General features: G+C 56.0%; 1 protein-coding gene across 1 annotated transcript in view; it reads right to left on the bottom strand.

Annotated features, from left to right (window-relative positions):
- The window catches only part of CFAP77 (cilia and flagella associated protein 77), a 121,616-nt gene that overhangs the window by 20,505 nt on the left and 81,199 nt on the right, over nucleotides 1–19,912 (bottom strand). The window contains exons 4-5 of the mRNA XM_032866386.1: nucleotides 5,453–5,558; nucleotides 2,405–2,506 (exon numbers count right to left, since the gene is read on the bottom strand). Of these exons, the coding sequence (XP_032722277.1) occupies nucleotides 2,405–2,506; nucleotides 5,453–5,558 (208 nt within the window). The remainder of the gene's footprint in view (nucleotides 1–2,404; nucleotides 2,507–5,452; nucleotides 5,559–19,912) is intronic.

The raw sequence follows: 19,912 nt of genomic DNA, 5'->3' as shown, positions 1-19,912 counted from the left end.
TCACTGGGTGGGGGGCTCTGGGGACGCCGTGGGGGTCACAACAGCCATGGGCCTTAGGGGCTCCCATTTTGCTGGGGAAGATGGACAACTAATTGCCCAATTAACTAATTAATTGCAGTGAGGATGCACACTGTGAAGGGGAGAAAGGAGCCCCGCTGGGCTGGAGAGGCACCTGCCGGGACGCAGCCGGAAGTGAGGGAAGGACCCTCAGGATGGAACCCGGGACCCTTTCCTACCGGGCACGGTCCTTCAGCCCGCAGGGCCTCAGGTTGCACATCAGCCGAGGGGGCGTCCTTTCTGTGACATAATAAATGTCCAGTGCTCGGCGCACAGTGAGAGCTAAACGCTTCCCGTTGCTACTGTTTCCCCAAAGTGGGGACCAAGGGTTGCATCCATAAAGGCATCACTCTGGGGGGCTAGGGTCCCTGCTGGGCTGACCACGGTGGCGCCCAGGGACAGCCTTGCTCTGAGAGTCCTACAGAAAGGACTTTCCAGAACCCCACGAACATCCCCCAAAAGACGAAAAGCGCCCCGTGAATCCTGGGCGGGCATGTTTATGCTTTCTCGTTGTTTCCGTGGCACAGCGGGTCGTGTGTTGGAGCTTGGGGCCCACGGTCAGAGGAGCGAGGCTTCCAGGCCCCACCAGCCCACTCACTGGGGAGGAGAGCCCAGACTCTGCTTCCGCTCTGTGCCCCGGAGCCGTGGGGGGCGGGGGCGGGCACTCGCTCGAAGACGAAGTACACCAGTACGCAGAGATGACTTAGCACGGTGCCTGGTGCCGAAGACAGGGGTGGCCTTCACAGGCTGCCTCCTGTTGCTCCGACCGCATTTCAGTGACAGCAGTCTAGACCGGAAGAATGTAGCACAGCTGAGTCAAAGCCCCACTTTTGAAAACAGAAACTGGTTCGTTCGTGTCCGACTCAGGGCCAGGACCGTGGGGACACCGGCGTGGGAGACGTGCCCTCCTGATATGGGAGAGTCGGGGTGGGGATAGGGGTGGGGGCCCTTTCCTTGCTCCTCTGGCCCAAGACCACCTGAGCCCTCCTTTGTCCCCTGCCTCAGTAGCTCGGGGCAGATTCTAAATCGGAGCCGGGAGACAGGGGGTGACGCCGCAGAGCTGAGTCCCGTCCATGGCCTCTCGTGCTTACAGAGCTCTGGGTTCCCGACCCTCCCTGGGCAGCCTCCCAGGGAAAATCAGAGGGAAAAATTGGAGCGAAAAGAGCAAAGGAGGAAAGATGATGGAGAAAGGGCCAGGAAGGAAGCTGTGAGGAGAGGAGAGGGGGAGGAACATGGTTAAAAAGGCAGGAAACCGGGGGAGACAGAGAAAGCAGGGTGAGTCTTGCGGCCGCCTGGCCAAAACGGAAGAGCTACAAAGCGACACGGGCGGGGACTCCCGGCACCTCCGGCTCGGTGCCGGGTCACGTTCTTGTGCGGGGTGGTGCGGGCTGACGGGCGGCGGGCGGATGGTCACTGACATATGCTGACGGAGGCCACATGGGCAGGACGCGTGGGGCCACGTTGGGGGGCGGCAGGCGTCTCCACGGCGCTCAGCAGCTTGTCCAAGAGCATTAGGCTCGGGAAGGCCCTGGCCCCTTCGTTGTCCAAACTGCAGTTTAACTCAGTGCCACGGTGGGCTGGGCTGGCCGGGAATGTCGCTTTGTCCAGCTGTCTCCCTGGGGCCAGGCGTGTCCCCGTGGCCCCCAGAAAGACTCGCTGGGCGCGAGTTAGGCATGCAGAGCTCCCTTCCCACGTGGAAGCTGCTGTCCCCAGATCTCCCTGTTCCCCTCCTCGGGACAGCGCTTCCCCACCCCGGCTCTCACACGGCTCTTCCCCTGCTAAAAGGCACTGAAGAGAGATCCCATTCCGGGTGCGACAGGGCTCGTGGCCTGATGAACACCAGGGTCCGTTCTGAGGCCGGCGCACGGCGGGTGTCAGCCCCTGGTGGAGATTTGCTCCCCCATCCCCAGGAATTCCACGCTGCAAGGAGGCCTAGCGCTGGGGGTGTGGGCTTGTCCTCCCCACCAAGTCCCCAGAGCAGGATGTGGTGCCTCCGTGACCCCATCGCTGGAGGGGGCTTTGACCCAGACAGCGCCCTCTGTGGTATAGACAGACACCCAGGCTCTGTGGTCCAACGGCCCGGGTTCCGCACAAGGCCGCCACAGAAGCCAGCGTGGGCTCCGCTCCCCGTCTGTGCAGCGAGGGTGGCAGCAGCCCCTCAACTCCAGTGAGTGTGAAAAATCAGTGGGATGACAAGATAATACACCAATCATGTAATATTTGTCATCATGCCCACCAGTGGCTGGAAGCCCACAGCGTCTCACTGTCTAGAGGATGGGTAGAGACTGGGCAAAGTGATAGGCATCCGCCGTCGGTGCGGGAAGAGGCATTTGGAGGCGAGACCGACCTTCTGGAAGTGAGGCATATGCCAGAGGGCATCCAGCTTCACGGGCGGCTTGTACTTTCTCAGCTGACTGCTCCGGGTCTCATATAGCTTCCCCAGGATCACCTGCAGGCCAGACAAATGCAGAGGTGAGGCTGTCTCCCGGTTCCCGGAGGAGCCCGAGCTACGATGAAGGGAGGTGAGGGCAGAGGGTTGGGCTTCCTGGTGTTGCGGACTCCTGGGTTGCGTTCCTCCCTTCTCCGAGGCCACTGCTTCCCTTCCCCACCCCCGCCCTGGCTCCGTGGATTCCGGTGTGGGACGCACCCGGTGCCACGGCATGTTGATCTGTTTCTGGTCTGACCCCTAGAGCTCACAGGGGGTAAATTTCCTGGAATCTGATGCAACTTGAGCTTTGGGGATCCTCGTGGCACACGGTCCTGACTAAGGTCTTGGAGGGGCCCTATTCGTACGCTCTGTTTCTCCAAAATCTGTAATAATCGTGTGTTTTGTTGTGTACTTTCTCTTTTCTTTCTTTTTTCCTTCCACGGAAGGGCAGCCGACACAGAATGTTACATTAGTTTTGGGCGGACAATGTAGTGATTTGACACATCTGTGCATTTGCTGGTCTTGGCAGTGCGGCTGTCTGTCACGGTACGACCCTAGTACTGCACCATTGACTCTATCCCCTGGGCGGCACCTTTTATCCCCGGGACATACTCATTCCATCGCCGGAAGCCTGTGTGTCCCACTCCCCTTCCGCGGGCCCTCCAAGGTATAGTTCGGGGTCTGCAGAATCTGCACCTGCCCTGGGTTCTACCGCAATAGAACTGACCCCGAAGTAGCTGAAGATCGAACCCCTTTTACTGGCTGATTTTGTCAGTCATTTACATTAACTTCATTGAATGCGTCTGTGGATACCGCAGAAGCCCTTTGGATCAGCCGTCTTCTCTGCCTTCTAGAACAGTTTTGCAACTATCTGCAAACGTGAGATGCTAGCCGGCCGAGAGTGACCAAGCCTGCCTTCAGAACGGGGGTGGGGGATGCAGACACCCCGTTCCACCTTCCTAAGTGGAAATGGATCTCCCTGCTGGAAACGGATCGCTGATGCCTGACAGACAAGGTTGGTCACCGTAGGATTTGCTGAGCTCAGCGTTGAGCCAAAGGGCCCAAGATAAAGACTCACTGCGTGGAAGCTGTTGCTGAGACTTTCATGGGTGGGGGGGAGCCACCATCCAAACCCCAGGACATCCTTTGCTGCTGGAGAGACAGGCTTCCCCGCGGATGGTGGCAACTTGACCTTGCAAGATCAACCATCCTGTCAACCCCAGGCCCCAGCCCGTGTGTGTGGGTCTGGGTGTTCCTTGCTGTGAGACAATGTACAGCCACAGAGAACCTTGGAATGGGAAGAGAACCCTGGGGTTGGTTCCACAAGTGTTTCCTGAGCACCTGCTGTGCGCTGGGCACGGCACAGTGGGCCCTCAGTTGATCTGAGCCTTTCTTTCCCCCGTGAGGGAACTGAGGCCGTCACAGCCCCAGAGCGGGCCCCAGTTCCCAGCCAGGGCTAGGGGCAGAGCCACTCCCATTAGTGGGGTGCTCTGCCTAACGGGGAGGGGCACTGGTCACAGCTGTCTCTAGCGTCAGAAGACGTGTCCTTGGGAGCTCGGTTTTCCATGGATTTGCGAGTCGCTGGGAAATTGTGGCTAATCAAAACGCGCGACGGAATTGGAGCTCTAAGGCGGCTTGTAACGGCAGGGCTTCCTTCGAAACTGCTTGTTACCATAGTAAGTTGACTCTTTTTTGGGCCATTAACGAGTAAACTAGTCAGGGGCTGCTTATTAAAATGTTATTGCAACACTCTGCTGTTTCAGGAGCCGGTGTCTTGTGCAAGGACCAAGGACAGCGGGAGGGGCCATGGTGGCCAGCCAGGGGCCCGGGGAGCCTGGCACCCTCTGCCCTGCAGTGCCGCTCCTGGCCTGTCCTGAAGCTCCCCACTTTGGCTCTAGAACGTCTCCTGACTCTTCCGCTCCCCACTTTGGCTCTAGAACGTCTTTGTCCGGTTGCTGAACTCCAGGCTTTCCCATATTAGCAGGGGTGGGACCTCGCCCTCCAGGACAGCCGAGACTCTGGGGCCGCATACACAGGGGAGTCCAGGCCTGGCTCTGACGCCTTTGGCCAGTCGCTTAACCCCTGCGAGCCTACGTTTGCCCACAGGAAAATGGAACAACCGAGATGACCCGATGAGTTCCCAGCCTCATGGGGTGCTCAGGAGATGGAACGTGGGAACACGGGTGCGCGCTCAGCCCAGCTCCCTGCCCGGAGCACGGCGTCGGGAGGGCGCCGGCTGGATTGTGGCACCAACCAGACAGGCGCACATCGTGCTTCTAGTGAAATCCCTGTGGCACCACGCCTTCATCGGTCAGCATCGACTGCCGCTCGCACCGTTAGCAACTGGCAGCGTGGGGACACAGTTCTGTCCACAGCTTCGGCGTCCCTGTGCGGTCACCGCCGCGCTGAGGCTCAGTTTCCATGCCCAGGAAATAGGAACGATGGCCACCTCGGGGGCTTCAGCCAAACCTAAGGGACACGATGTGTGTGACATACACGATGGATTTAGTGTGTGGCCTGTCATCACTTTGGAACAAAATGTTTTCCTGAAATACAACGAAATGTGTTCTCTACGGCATCCCGCCTTCCTAGGCTTTTCTTTAGTCCAGGGCGCCCTGCTGTCTCGGCAGGGCTGGGTTGGTTGAAAATCAGACTTCTGGACGTGCGGAGCCCTGGAAGGTTGGTGGACGGAGGCCCGGAGAGGAGTCGGGACACGGGGTTCTGGCCCGCGTCAGAGGCACACAGGGCCGTGGCCAGAATCTTCCTTGTCCGGGCTTGAGTAGGGGTTGGGTGTGATCATCACCAAGACCCTTTTAGCACAGCACCTCGCAGCTTGACTCCCACCCCCCACCCCCCCACATTTGTGACAAACGTGCCCAAATGTCAGTGTCAAAGCTTTGCCAGGCCAGGCCCTCCCCCCGCTCCCATCCCAAACAGGGGCTACTCTGGAGTGGGGGGTGCTTTTACCTTGTGCTTTTTCTCCAGTTTAATGGCTTTCTGGGTGGCCTTCTGTTCCTGCACCCAAAGCTGCTGGTAGCGATGCTGTAGCAGGTCAAAGAAAGGTGTGGAGGGCCTGCGGGGAGAAGGACAGAGAGGCTGTCTTAGAAGGCTCCGCATTCTCTCCACCAAGGAAGCCCCCCTGACCTTCAGGGCGGGACGCTGGGAGGTGGTGACAAAGACTGTCCCCGAGAGTGGGCTTTAGACCGCCTCCTTGGAGCCCTCTTTTCAACCAGACCTTGCCCTTGGGCTTGGTCCTTGATCGGTGAAGCCAGTCTTCATAAAGAATCGGCGAAGTCAATCCCCCATCCCGCCCCCCACCCCCCATTGGTTTCAGTGTCTGATCACCTTGGCCTGCCTTTACCATCGGATCAGCTCAGCGAGCATCGCCTTGCCCCGTCTGTGTCCTTCCCTGACCCCCACCCCTGCTCCCGGACGGTAAGCACCACCACCCCCGCCCCGTGCTGATTCTCTTTCTCCTTGTGCAGAGGGACTGCATGCAACCATCACCGCCTCTCGTTTCAGACTCCGGTTCTCCTTGACAAGGGTCTCCGGCCTGGGGGAGCACTTGCCCAGCGCGCCCCATTTCGTATGCCCCGCCCCTTCGCAGCGGTGTCCTCTCCCAGAGGATTGGTGGGTGGCACGTGAGACCTGCCCAGAGTTGCCGCATAGGTGACAGGGATGAGGACAAGCTCTTCACAGAAGAACCAGAGCTCACGGTTGCAGGAGGGAATGATGGAGCCGAGGGGAGGGGAATCACTGGGGATGCCGCTCCCCACGAAAGGGCGGATGGAGACAGTCCTCGTCAGTGGCTGCCTGCGCCGTTCGGGGACGAGCTGGCAGGAGACCGTACGCTGCGTGGTGCAGGCTGCGGCAGCCGAACCAAATGCCCCCTTCCTCTATTGTGGTCAAATACAGACACGCCGTACAGTTTCCCCATGTGATCAATCTTACCGTTCCTGAAAGGGACAAGCAGAGGTCTGTGCCCGAAGTGATACGTGGGAGGCACACGGGACCACCCACCCACTGTGCTTCAAGAAAAGAAACTCAAGTACCCCGGCGGTCATCAGACTTCTAGAAAGCACTGTCAAATCGAAACACAACACGAGTCGCCACGTAACGAGGGCTTTTCCGGGGGCAACGTGGAAAAGGAACAGGCAGAATCGGTTTTACTAATGTATCTTATCCCTCTCATTACTGATATTATGTTATCGATCTAGTCCAGCCGAAATATTGTCACAGCACCATAGAGTCCTTCTTCAAATATTCACGGGGTGTTCGAAAGATTTAGTTTTGAAATTTTGAATTTTACTTAGTCAAAATTAAATAAGGTAAATTCGGCTCCTCAGTGGCACCAGCCACATTGCGAGGGTTTGGTAGCTGCCTGTGGCCGGGCCACCGCATCAGACACACAGCGGTCGGCCTGCCTGCCATGGCTCGCAGGAGGCTCGGGGCCTGGGGGTGTGCTACGCACCCCCGCGAGGATGCCGGTGCCCAGGCCCGAGTGTGGGATGCTCTGCGGGATGAGTGACATCAGCAAACACTGGACCGCGGGGAGGGAGGAGGAGAAAGGGAGGTAGATGACAGTGACCTGAGAAATGCACCCAGCAGGTGCCATCCATGGGCCTCGTTCGGACCCCGAGTCAAGCAAACCATCCGTGGGAAGGTGTGGGCCAAGTGAGCGTTAACCAAGGTTTGGAAGCTATTCAAGTGTTTCTGTGGGAGATGCATAGGGAAGGGCTTGTGGGTGGAGTAATTGGTTGTTTACAATTTGCTTTAAAAAGGAGCTTCCAGGGACGCCTGGGTGGCTCAGTTGGTTGAGCAGCTGCCTTCGGCTCAGGTCATGGTCCCAGCGTCCTGGGATCGAGTCCCACATCGGGCTCCTTGCTCTGCAGGGAGCCTGCTTCTCCCTCTGCCTCTGCCTGCCATTCTGTCTGCCTGTGCTCGCGCTCTCTCTCTCTCTCTCTCTCATAAATAAATAAAATCTTTAAAAAAAAAAAAAGGAGCTTCCACAAACAATAAATACATTACAGTCAGATAAAGTGGGAATGGGTGGCAGTATGTACCGATAATGGTTGAAGCTGGGTGTTGGGGGTTGATCACGGGCATGTATATAGTGTCGGCTCATACTTTTGTGAAATGTTTGACATTGTTCATCCTAAGCAAAAAGGGTAAAAGAAGAAGAAACAGTGAATCAGGCTCATTGCTTCCCCCCTCCCATGTCTTTCTGACCTTCCTTTTCTTGGTGAACAGTCCTAGCCAGCTTCTGCCTCTCACATCTGAGCTTATCATTTCTTCATTTCCCTGGCCAGAGAGTCTCAGATTTTTCTGGTGCATAAGAATCACCTGGGCCTGGGGCACCTGGGTAGCTCAGTGGGTTAAAGCCTCTACCTTCGGCTCGGATTATGATTCCACGTTCCTGGAATCGAGCCCCACATCAGGCTCTCTGCTCAATGAGGATCCTGCTTCCTCTCTCTCTCTGTCTGCCTCTCTGCCTACTTGTGATCGCTGTCTGTCAAATAAATAAAGAAAAATCTTAAAAAAAAAAAAAAAAAAAGAATCACCTGGGCCCAACCTCCAGAAGTTCTGAGGTAGGAAGTGGGAGGGGGACCCAGGAAATCACATTTTTAGCAAATATAGTTCTGATACAGGGTGTGTGGGCTGAAGGGTTGCCTTTCAAGTGGTGTTTCCATCCTCCTCCCTAGAACCTGTGAATATGACTTTATTTGGAAAAAGGGGTTTTGCAGAGGTAGTCCACTTAATGATCTCAAGATGGGATTAAGAACTATGCAAATTCTGGGGCACCTGGGTGGCTCAGTGGGTTAATCCTCTGCCTTCAGCTCAGGTCATGATCCCAGGGTTCTAGGATCGAGCCCCGCATCAGGCTTTCTGCTCAGCAGGGAGTCTGCTTCCCTCTCTCTCTGCCTGCTTCTCTGCCTACTTGTGATCTCTCTCTATCAAATAAATAAGTAAAATTAAAAAAAAAAAAAGAACTATGCAAATGCTTCCTGGGGGTAGGCCCTGTATCCAAAGACAAGTGTCCTCATATGGAGCTGACACACAGGGGTCCTGCGGCCCACCCCAGGGACACACTTAGAAACAGCCCTCCCTCCTCTGGAGGGCATCTAGAGCAGGTCCCAAGACTAGAAATCAGTCTTTCACAGCCCAAGGAAACACAGAACAGCGTTCTGCAACCTGGCATGTGCATGGGTCCCCATCCCCGGGGGATCTCGTTACAGGCACGTTCTGGTTTGGTGGGTCTGGAGTGGCCACAGGTGTTGTGGCCCGGGACCCACACTTTGAGGCTTAAGACTTAGCCCCGGGGGTCTTAGCCCCCGAAGTCCCAAGAGTTGTGGACAGTAACTTCTGAGCAGGTGTCTGGGGGAGGAACCGCAGCTTCTCTCATTGCGCTTCTGGAAATGCAAGTGCCCCAGGAAACGCTCTGGTCTTCCCCAGTGACCTTATCTTACAGACCAGGGAAGGCAGAAATGGCAGTGTTAAGAAGACACACGCACCCCCCCTCCCCGCCACCAGGATCTTGAGGCAAACTTCCAGCCTCTCTAGCTTTGCATTTTTTGTTTTTGTTTCTGTTTTGGGGGTTTTTTTTTGTTTGTTTGTTTGTTTGTTTGTTTTATGAGGGGAAGGGGCAAAGGGAGAGGGAGAGAGAGAATTTTAAGTGCGCTTCACATCCAGTGCGGAGCCCAACACTGGTTTCCATCTCATAACCCTGAGATCAAGACCCGAACTGAAACCAAGAGTCTGATGCTTAACTGACTGAGCCACCAGGCGCCCCTCTGGCTTTGCGTTCAAGACAGCAACCTTAAATACTTTGACACTGCCATCATAGTTATCAACAGTTAAAAGTCGGGAAATTTTACATTAAAACCCCAGCTTCCCAGACTGTCTTGAAAACCTGCAAGTGCTGACTGTGCAGTCTGTGGGCAGCAGCTACCGGCCGGCGCCGAGGGTCACTGTCAGGGCGCCCCACGCCTCTCCCTTCCCTGCTGCCCCTTGCCCCGGTCAGCTCCGCTCCCTGAAGGGCCCCTCCAGATGGACATCTCTGTGTCCATCTCTGTGGCCCCAGAGATGGACACAGAGTCAGACGGGACCCTAAACATCCACCCTGCGTCCCGTCCGTTCCGGTGTAGTCTGACCCCCGGTGTGCAGACCTCCCTGGGCGGGGACGGGCTGAGCGAGGGCTCTGCTTGAGCAGCGGCTCGGCTCGGCTCCGTGTCTCTGAAAAGCCTCTCGAGCTCAGAGGTCTCTTTACAGAGCAGCCTGCCGTGCGGCTACAAACAGTGGCTCTTTGTTTTCCGGTTCCTTTACCCCTGCGGTGACTTTTATTGCTTAATTATCACACGCCCCATGCTTCTGAGCAGCCTAATTTATGGCCACGCTTTCTAATGACATGAGATGCGTAACCTCACAGCATCTACCCCCAGAGGCCGTTCACAACAGAAGAGCTGTCTTGCCAGCAGCCCCCACTGCATACATCACCAGGAGCCTCCCTTCGAGGCCCTCCCGAAGCCTGGGCTGGCCAGCTTTGGGTCCTGCTCCGGCCAGTGGTTATTACCTGGAGACGTTTTGGGGGATGGGATGGGGAAGGGGCTCGGAGCGGGAGAACAGCTGAGAAACCCTGGGGGTCGCGGCAGCCCCAGCGTGGCTGGCTGAGGGAGATCTGGCAGGTTCTGCCCATTTCTGCTCTGGCTCGTTCACTTGGGTAAAAAGATGGGGAGGCTTGTCAGGAGACAAATCAGATCACATCACCCTTCTCCGTTTTAACCCTAAGCCTAGACTCCGGGCCAGGGACCTTCAAGGCTCCTTGCCTCCACCGCCACCTGGCTCACCCTCGGCTTCTGCTGGTCTCAGCCGTGGGGTCGCCTCCCCAGAAGGCCTGCCTGACCGCCTGTCCTCGGCCGCCCCCGACAGGTGGCCGCTCACGACAGGGATTCCAGGTCACCGGTTTGCTACCGGCCTGGGCCACTGCACGCCAATACCCCCAGGGCAGGAACGGTTCGTGTAGTTGAAGAAGAAGGACGGGGAGTCAGAGAAAGAAAGATCAGGCAAAATTCTGGGAGATGCACTTTTTCATAATTCAGGATATAGGACACTAGGCTACGTAGAAGGTATAATAAAGACCGTAAGTTGATGGACAGTGCTGCTCAATGGACGAAGGACAGTCTTTTCAACCGATGGCACAGAAATGACTGGACGTTGTGGGCAAAACCCCACAAAACAGCTCTCGACCGAGAGCTCATACCCTCCACAAGAATGACCTCAAAATGGATCATGGATTTCCATATGAAGATGAACCGATTAAATTTTCCGAAGAAAACGCAGGAGAAGATCTTCAGGAGCTCAGGCCAGGCTTGGTGCTGACTTCCTGGACTTGGTACCAAAAGCGAGATCCGTAAGAGAAACTACAAAGTGATGAATCAAACTTCCTCGAGATGACGGCCTTTTGCTCTCTGGAAAGTCCTCTGAAGAAGACGGGAAGACCAGCTCCCCAGACCGGGAGGAGGTCCCTGCAAACCACACCTCTGGCCAAGCGCTTCTCTCTGGAAGGCGTGGAGAGCTCTCAGACTCGATGTGGAAGCAAACCGACTAGAAAGATACAAAGTTTCATCGGAGGACTTACCGGTAAGGCCAGGAGAACATCGTCCACAGCCCCGCCGTCAGAGACGCACAAATCCAGACCCGATGACGTTCCATGACACACGCATTTGTGCAGAAACGAGCAGGAGCAAGTACAGGCCAGGATGCAGAGAAGCCAAGCCTCGAGGCGTTGCTGGAGGGAATGAGAAGTCGTACAGCCGCTCCGGAAAACAGCTGGGCAGCGTCTTAAGAATCTAGACAGACAGGGGAGCCCACCTGGCTCAGTGGGTGGAGCCTGCGACTCTTGGTCTTGGGATCGTGAGTTCGAGCCCCATGTTGGGTGTAGAGATGACTTAAAAATGAAATCTTAAAAAAAAAAAAAAAACACCCTGGATATACATGTACAGCCCAGCACCTGTACCCCTACGCATTTATGCCAGAGAAGTGGGAGCTTACGTACATGAAAACCTGTACACGGATGTTTCTAGCAGCTTTAATTGTCATACCCCCAAACTGGGCACAGCCAAGAAATCCTCCAGCGGATGAATGGTGAAAGAAGCCAGGGTCCGTCCACACTGTGGAACAGCACTCAGCAGAGGAAAGCATTAGGTTTTACAACAAGCTGCTTGGGTGGATCTCAGGCCCACGGTGCCAAGTGGAAACGGACGATCTCAGAAGGTTACCTACACAGTGACGTCATGCACATCACACGCTGGAACTTTCCAGGGGTGAGGGGTTGACGGGGGAGGGCAGTCCCTGGGGTAGCATGAGGGAGATCTTTGAGGTGACGGAACAGTTCTGTGTCTTGACTGTGCTACTCAGGTCTGGCGCGCGCGCACACACACACACACACACACCCAAGTGCATATAAAAGCGACGGTCCCTGTGTTGTACCAACACCGCGTGTTTAGTTTTGACATTGCACATGGTTGGGCGAGATCTTATCACGGGAGGAGCTGCGTAAAGAGTACAGGATCTCTCCGTACCGCCTCTACCCCTTCCTGTGAGTCTAGGAATTATTTCGAAGTACAGTATTATTTTAAAATTCAATCAAGCATGTTAGAGGAAAGGCTGGAACAGCTTCCTTCCTCCTTTATGGGAAATTATCATAAAAATTCCTGCCGTGCAACATGGTAGACAGAGACTATGGGGCCCCAGAATGTAGGGGAGAGAGGAAGAGAGCATTTGTCTGGCAATTAATTTTTTCAAGTCTATAGCTGCCAAAAAGAATGGAGCGGCCGTATGTGTAATGACCCAGAAAGGTCTTGGAGACCTCCGTCAAGTGTGAAAACACAAGTCCGGGGGAGACAGAGCTGCATTCACGCAGATGTGGGTGACTAGAGAAAAGTCTGGAAGGAAGTCGGCCGATGACGGCTCCGGGGCTGAGGCAGGCACAGGTCTGCTTACTGGTTATGGGACTCTTTTGCAATGAATAAAACAAAAAAAAAAGGAAAGGACGGAAGGAAGGAGGGAGGGAGGGAATTCCAAGTCTGACAGGCTGTGTGAGCCGGCTGGGACCGTAATGCGGGTGTCGGATCCAAAGCCCCCAGTCCCCGCCCCGAGAACATCAGACCGGAACTCGCAGCAGCTCCCCACGAGCAGCCCAGGGTGGCCAGGCCTTCGCGGCCAGGGAGGAACCCAGCAAAAGCCCAGCCCTGGGGGGTTGCTGTCGGGAGTTTTATTAGCATTTCTCCGGGTTCTAGAACCTTCGAGGATGCACCCTTAGGAGCCACTTCCTTGTTTTCTTCTGCAACTGCTTCTTGCTGCTACCTTAAATACATTCAGCTGTTTTTCTTTTGAAGTAAATGTGATTCTTTATAATAATAAAAAAAAAAATAGGCATTTTTCTCCCGCCCCAAAATGAAAGATTTTTGCCACAGGCAGAGGAACCCCTGTGGTCACAATTACAGCTACCCTATCTGCAGCTTACCTTTGAGAAGCTGGAGGGGGGCACACAGAAGGTCTTAATTATTTATCCTCACTAAATGAGGTGGGAAACGTGGGAGTGGGGAAGCCAAAGCCCAGAGAGGTCAAATGGCTGGTCCAGGGTCACACAGCACATTCCACTGTCAAAGCCTGGACTCCTTCCTGCCCTCGGGCTATAGCCACGAGAATGCCCATCGATTTACACGAGACTGGAGTCTGCCAGGGAGCCTCTTACAGACAGAGGCCAGACCCCAGGGGCCTGGCTACTCTCAGACAGGACCCCCTAACCCTCAAGGCGCTCTCTCCCCAGGCCCCAGAGCAGTGCCCAGCCTTGGTCCACGCAGGTGCAGGGGCTTTTTAAACAATGCGTGTCTGATCCCATCTCTCTCAACACCCACTGGTATCTTCTCTTGCCCTTGGGGCGTGGGGCACAATTTTCAAGGGCTCTGTGTTATCTCCAGGATCGCATCCCGCCTCCTCCCAGACCAGCACACCCTAGGATCCCCTGTTTCATCTTCTAGTCTCAGCTTAAATGAGATGCCTCCCCACCCCATCTCGCTGCACCATCCCGTCCCTCCTGAGACCTCCCGTAGCTCTGCAGGAGACGTTGCTGTCCCTGCACTTTGTACCCGGAAAGGTCTTTTGGACATTTTTTACAGCAACCAGTTCAGTGCCCACCTGTCCCAGCAGCTCTAAGCTCCATGGAACAGGGGTCAAGGCCGGACTGTTCTCTGTGCACCTCCTGGCCTGGACAGCCAGCCTGCACCTGGTAAATAGTGTTTGTGGCTCTGGGATCCCACTTCCTTTCCCTCTAAGAACCAACTCTTTTCCGGGGACAGCTTTCCTCCTCCACTGCAACGCCTAAGAGGGGGTCTTTGGAAGAAATTCACTATTCCTTGGGGAACCTAGTGATGAGGACAGGGTAGCCCTTCTGTCTGCAGAAAGGGTGCAGATACCGAAGGCAAGCCCCTGGGCCTTTAGGTCCCTCTCTCCCCTGGCACGGGGGAGCTCGGTAATTAGAGCCAGCATGTCGGAGTGGCTCCTGGGTCCCAAAAGGGGCAGCAATGGCAGCCCCCCCCCCCCCAGAACAGAGGGCCCGGCCAGGACAGGGGGCCCACGGCAGCAGCCCCTCCCTGAGGATGTTTAGTCCAGGAGGCCTCTGACTGGAGGGTGGAGGTCTCTGAGAGCCCACCCAGCCAGGGGAATCTGGGATTCTCAGGCCCATTCCCTATGAATCTTTAAAACTATTTGAAAGTGATTAGGGCTTGTAAAAAAGTGTGTGCTTCCATGTGATGTCAGAGGGGTCCTCAGAGCCCAGGGATTGGGATGTAGGTGTGGGGGCTGTTTGGAAGCTCTTCAAAGAGCAGAGAGGGGCAGAGGGCTGGCCAGACACAAGCATCTGGGGTGTCTGGAAGGTAGGAAGCCTGGGACCAGGTCCACTCCGGAGCCGGGGAGCTTGGTCCTGGCGGGGGTCCTCTTGGAGGCAGGGAGAGGACTGTCCGTAAAGGGCTTCTGGGGACTTTGGGGTGTCATGGAAATGTGCTGTATTTTCATTGACTACTCCGGTATCTAAAGTTTTTTAAAGTTATCTTTACGCCCAATGTGGGGCTCGAACTCACAACCCTGAGATCAAGAGTTAGACGCTCTACCGGCTGAACCGACCAGGCACCCCCAGCTCCAAGTTGGATAAATTTGTCAAAACTCATCAAATTATACATGAACCATTTCCGTGTCTAAAAATTACACCCGAATAAAGTTGTTTTAAGAGAAAAAACCAAGAAGACAGATTGTGGAGAAAATGGCCAAGGCAGGAGTTCTAAGAGAGAAAGGGGTTGGTGAGGGTGCTAGGGAGCTACAGATGGTTTCTGAGCAAGAGGAGAGAGGCTGATGCACGGTGATGGCCACGCTTCCCAACGGTTGCTGTGGCGGTGGAGTGAATTAGACCAGGAGGGGGGTGGCGGCATAGGATTTGAGGACCCAGGCCATTCCAGGGGAGGAAGGGCTACCCATCCTCTGAATGAGATCAGCCCTGTGTCCACGAACTCATCTGTCCTCTCACCCATCCAACCCGCCAGGAGCGTGAACAGGCTCCCGCTAACGGGAATGAGCTGTCTACAGTCTGTAGCAACAATAACCATGATCGTCACAGCGCACACGTCCTGCCTGCTTCCTCAATCCTGAGGACCATGGCCCTGGAGATGTTTTTTTTTGTTTTTGTTTTTGTTTTTGTTTTTTTAATTTATGTATCTATTTGAGAGAGAGATAGCAGGGGGAAGATGAACAGAGGAAGAGGGACAGCAGACTCCACGCTGAGCGCGGAGCCTGATGCAAGGCTCTGTCTCACAACATTAATATTCTCATTAAGATGGGAAATCCGAGGCCCAGAGAAGGTCACGGTCTTGCCCAAGACCACACAGCCAGGGAGCGTGGCGTTTGTGTGGGGAGCTTGTGGACGGATCTGCCTGCAGCCCTCTGCACCCCCAGGCAGGGAGTCTCCTTCGGCAGGACTTGCGAGGAGGAATGTTCTCTCAGAGCATTTGATGGCTCTTTGCGGGTGAGCAGAGGGTGGAGGTTGGGGTGGGGGAGTGAAGCGAGGGACTCCTTACAGAGCAGTGGGCATGAGCAAAGACAGGGGATCCGATCAGGCTGGCCCCGTGCCTCCCAGCCCTGCACTGGCCTGACGAGCATGGGAGACCAACAGCAGGTGGGAAATACCGCCCGTTTTAATGAGCACTTACTATATCCACCTGCCATCAAGCACTCCAGCTGCGGTCCTACTGATTCCTCACGACTCCGACAGTGAGGGGGAACATTCCTGCTTTCACGGAGGGAAACTGAGGCTCAGATAAATCAAGCAACTTGCCCAGGGTTTGCTCACGGACATGGAGCAGGCAGGTGCCAGAGCAGGGGGACCCCATTCAGGATCCCCACCCAGGTTCCCCTGACTCTAAAGGGTTAACCTCTTCATGGTTGGGCTGCATGTCCAGCAACCCCAAAGGGGGTCTGAGCTATCCAGTGGTCGCTGCCCAGTGGCCTGTCCTGGTGGCCTCGCTGCTGGTCCTGCTCTGTGCCCGGACGGTAAAGCTGTGTTTTCCGTCCGGCAGTCCTTGCTCTACAGAGAGAAGGCTGATGGGTCCTGAACCCAGGCGGCCCCATCCCGGGGGCCTCGGGCCCTGGCACGCGGTTGCGAGGATTTCTGTGTGCCCGTCCCACCGCGTCTGAGCAGTGCCCGTTGGTGACAAACTGTCTGCCCATAACCCGGCAGGAACCTCTCGGAGAAGTTCCTCACCACCCTGACGTTTTCGCTCACAACAAAACCATGTCAAAACTAAGTCTAATAAAGCGGAAAATGGGGAATAAAATGAAATGAAATCAGCTCTACTTGGGGTAGGCCGGCAAGAAACTTCAAATTAGTTCAATCCGACCCATCTTCGCCGCTTCGCGATTGATACCCCAGACCAGGGGTTGATCTCGGATGAAGGCACCAGGGACGAGGTAGAGAAATGGAAATTATCATTTGCAAACATTAGGCTGACACTTTGTGCGTGCGGGGGATGAGGGCTGACAGCTCTGATTTGCCGGCTCGGCTCCTCTCTGCCAAAGAGCGCTCTGTGGATTAGGGGGGCCCCTTTCATGGCAACCCATCTTCATCTTCGCTGCTCATTAAAACTTTGTGGAGCTGGAGAAGTTGGCGGAGGAGAGGAAACTGCAGGAACCTTCTGAGGGACTTCAGGTACACATTTGTTGAAAGGTGTTTGAGAAGGGAGCCTTGGGTCTGACAAACCGGATTTTAGTACGGCTCTCCGTGCGCAGCGGGCTAAAATAATTGGTCATCAGTGACTACTAATTCGGTTTAGTAGCCAGAGGCAATTTTTTTCTTCCTGGAAAATCAATGACAGCACGGAGGTCTGTTCAACGTGATTCCGCTCAAAACTGGGCCTTATTTGGCGCTTGATGCTTCTTCAGTGGGGACAGCGATTTTGTTAAAATAAAATTAAAATCCATCTCTACTATGCCAGTGGTCCGCCGCTCCCAGGGGGTGGGCAAGGCGCTGGCACCAGCCCCCGCACGGCCCCGGAGGGCTGGAGGAGTAGACAGTGGCCTCCGGGATGGGCCGCGGCCAAGGACCACGGACGGTCTGGTTTTGGGGGAGGGAGTGGGCTGGAGGGCCGGGCTTCTGTTACAGGCTGGAAATCAAAACCGAGCCCACGAGGGACAGCCCACAGTGGCACCGTGTAAGGAGCCCCAGCTCCTTGTGCACCCGCCAGAGCTGTCCCTCCCTGCCCCATGGGGCTTGCGTGCTCAGATGGCCCGGAGCAGCCCGCTTCGGGGCCGGGCGCCTTCCCTTCAGCTCCACACCCGAGGCTTCCTGAACGGGCCCCTGTGTCTGACAGCCCAGGGACATCAGGCACCGTCCGCGGAGCCTCCTGCCTGCAGCTGCACCGCTGTTTCTCCCCGGAGGTGCTCCTGGCTGACTTTGCCTTCACCCTGCCAAAGCCACAGCTAAATCCGTTTTTTATTTTGTGCTTTGTTTCTTTTAATTAACATTTTTATGGAGATCACTGTCGATTTCACAAGCAATTGTAAGAAACAAAGCAGAGGGGTTCAGTCCACGCATCTCATTCAGCTCCCCCCAGACTTACCCGTGGTCGTGTGTGTGTTTATTTCTCCTCAATGTCATCACACGCAGGGCTTCACGCGCCCACCGTACGGTCAGGATGCACAACGCTTCCTCACCCCAGGCCCCTCCGGGACCCTTGGCCACCACGCCGCCTCCCTCCCACGCTGCACCCACGTGCCCAGGACGGTTCCAGGTCACCCTCACAAGAGCCCCACGAGGGAGAGGACCTGGGACTGCAGTCAGTCCCCGTTTTACCGACGAAGACACTGGTTGGTGAGCACCTAGCGTGAGTGAAGTTCAAGTAGAGGAAGTCGGCTGCTCGCGACCTGCATTTCAGGGTCCTGCCCCGGCATGGTTGCAAATAGCAGTCTCCAGTGTTCAAAAACTCTCTGCCACCAATGTATACATTTTTAAAATCAGAATTCACGGAAAAACCCAAATGTCTGGCTTTCCTTAGTGAGGCATTAGATCGTCCGTTAGGGCAGCGCTGGGCCCCCATTCCCATGGCTCCATAACCGGCTGGAGTTGCTGCCCTTGGACCAGGCATGTGCTCCACTGAGACACAGACCCCACCACTCCCTACTGCCTCACACAGCGTCGGCTTCCCTCTCCTACCCGCCAGGCCTCTACAGCCTGGGAAACTGCCCCCTCTCCAAGAGGCTCTGTGCCTTGAATCACAAGGCTATGTGGTGACAGTCCTTGGTGTCTCTCTTTTCAAGAACTCCAAGGACTCTTTACTGATGAACTCACACCCTTTCTTCTGACCCAGGAGGACGTAGTCTTGCCCCCACCTACAGATGGAGAAATGGAGGCCCGCAAAGAGCGGGAGCTCAGAGCCCCTCAGCGTGGGAGCCAGAGAGTGCCGTGCGGAGTCTGGGGTCTTCAGGCTTCGCGGCTAGTTTTCCATCCTCTCCCCGCCTCCATCTCCGCTCCCTTGGGAAGAGGTGGGAGAAGAGAGGAAACTCGCTCAGAGGAGGGAGGGTTTGGACAGGCGCGAAGGGAAAAGCAGGACGAACCTGCCCACTGGCCCGGGAGGCCTGACGCCTAGGCTCTAGGACACTGTTAGGGACCCATGGAAATGTTTTGATTTCTTTTAAAATCAGCACAGCCATTAAATATTTTAGATTATTATAATGCTTTTTTTGTGCGGAGGAGAGGGCTCACGATAGCAAGCGTGCTCGAGGGCTTACGGAAATCCCGCCAACGCCAGGTGCCTGGAGCGGCAAGACACAGGCCCCGGCCTGCATCCGAACAGCCTTTCAATCCCGCGGGGACCAGGGATCCTCAGTCTTGAGGACACAAAAGAATTATCCCGACAGCCTATCCCAGGTACAGTGGCCTGGGCCCCACCGTCGGACTTTCCGACTTGCCCAGGCCCCGGCGTGTCACCGAGGTGGCAGCTCCCCCACCCCCGGGGGGCCTGGCCCACGGGATCGCCGGCACCCTTTGGGGGTCCAGCTCTGAGCCTTTCCCGTGCAGAGGACCCTCCAAGCTGATCGCCAGCAGCGCCTCTGTGGGGCGGGCGGCCGGTCAGCCCCGGCCCCGGGGGACCCGCAACAGCTCCCACATCCCTCCTCACGCCCCCGCCTTATTCCTGCTTGGCCCCCCTCAGCCCGAGGGCCTGTCTTTTCTAACTAGCCTGGAGGAAGGGGCGGTAATTGAGGGGCTGCTCTCCCTGGCAGGACTCTTAGAGCTAATTAGAGAAGAGGACCTCTGGGCTTGTGGTTATTTTTTAATTGTTTGTGGATCCAACATGAAAGCTAATGACAGAGCAGGGAGGCTTAGTTAGCAGTGCTCTCCTGACTTCTAAACTTGTCTAAGAGGTCATTTGCAATTTGTTAACATTTTTTCACAAGGGTGAAGTCAATTAGCAATTTCCCCACACAGACGCCCAGAGGCAGGCCCAGGCTTTCTGGAAGCTTCTCTCTCAACCTTGAGGGTCTGTGCCTGAAACGGGAGCTCCCCCTGTGCTCCTGCAGCAACCCGCCCCCCCGCCCCGCTGCAGGCTCCGCTGGGGCTTGAGCCCCGCTGGGGGAGAGTCCAGTGGAGCCAGGGCACATGACGGGGGATGGAGTGCCTCGTGCACACGCAGGCGTCTGCTGTGCAGGGGTCCTAGTGTCTGGGGACAGGCTGAGTAGCAGATGGGGCCTCCCTGCTCCATGGGGTTGCAGAGAGGGCACCGGCTCCTGGCAGAAGCCGAGGAGGCCCCTTCAGCCCAGCAACTCCCCCCATCGACTTGACCCTGAGGAACCTCACCCACAGGAAATGAGGAGCCACCTGGACGTCCC

Source organism: Lontra canadensis, unplaced genomic scaffold (genome assembly GCF_010015895.1).
Source record: "Lontra canadensis isolate GAN:19392208 unplaced genomic scaffold, GSC_riverotter_1.0 scaffold30, whole genome shotgun sequence".
NCBI classification, from domain to species: Eukaryota; Metazoa; Chordata; class Mammalia; order Carnivora; family Mustelidae; genus Lontra; species Lontra canadensis.
Note: the sequence above shows the minus strand (reverse complement) of the source record. Positions and strands in the feature narration are given on the sequence as shown.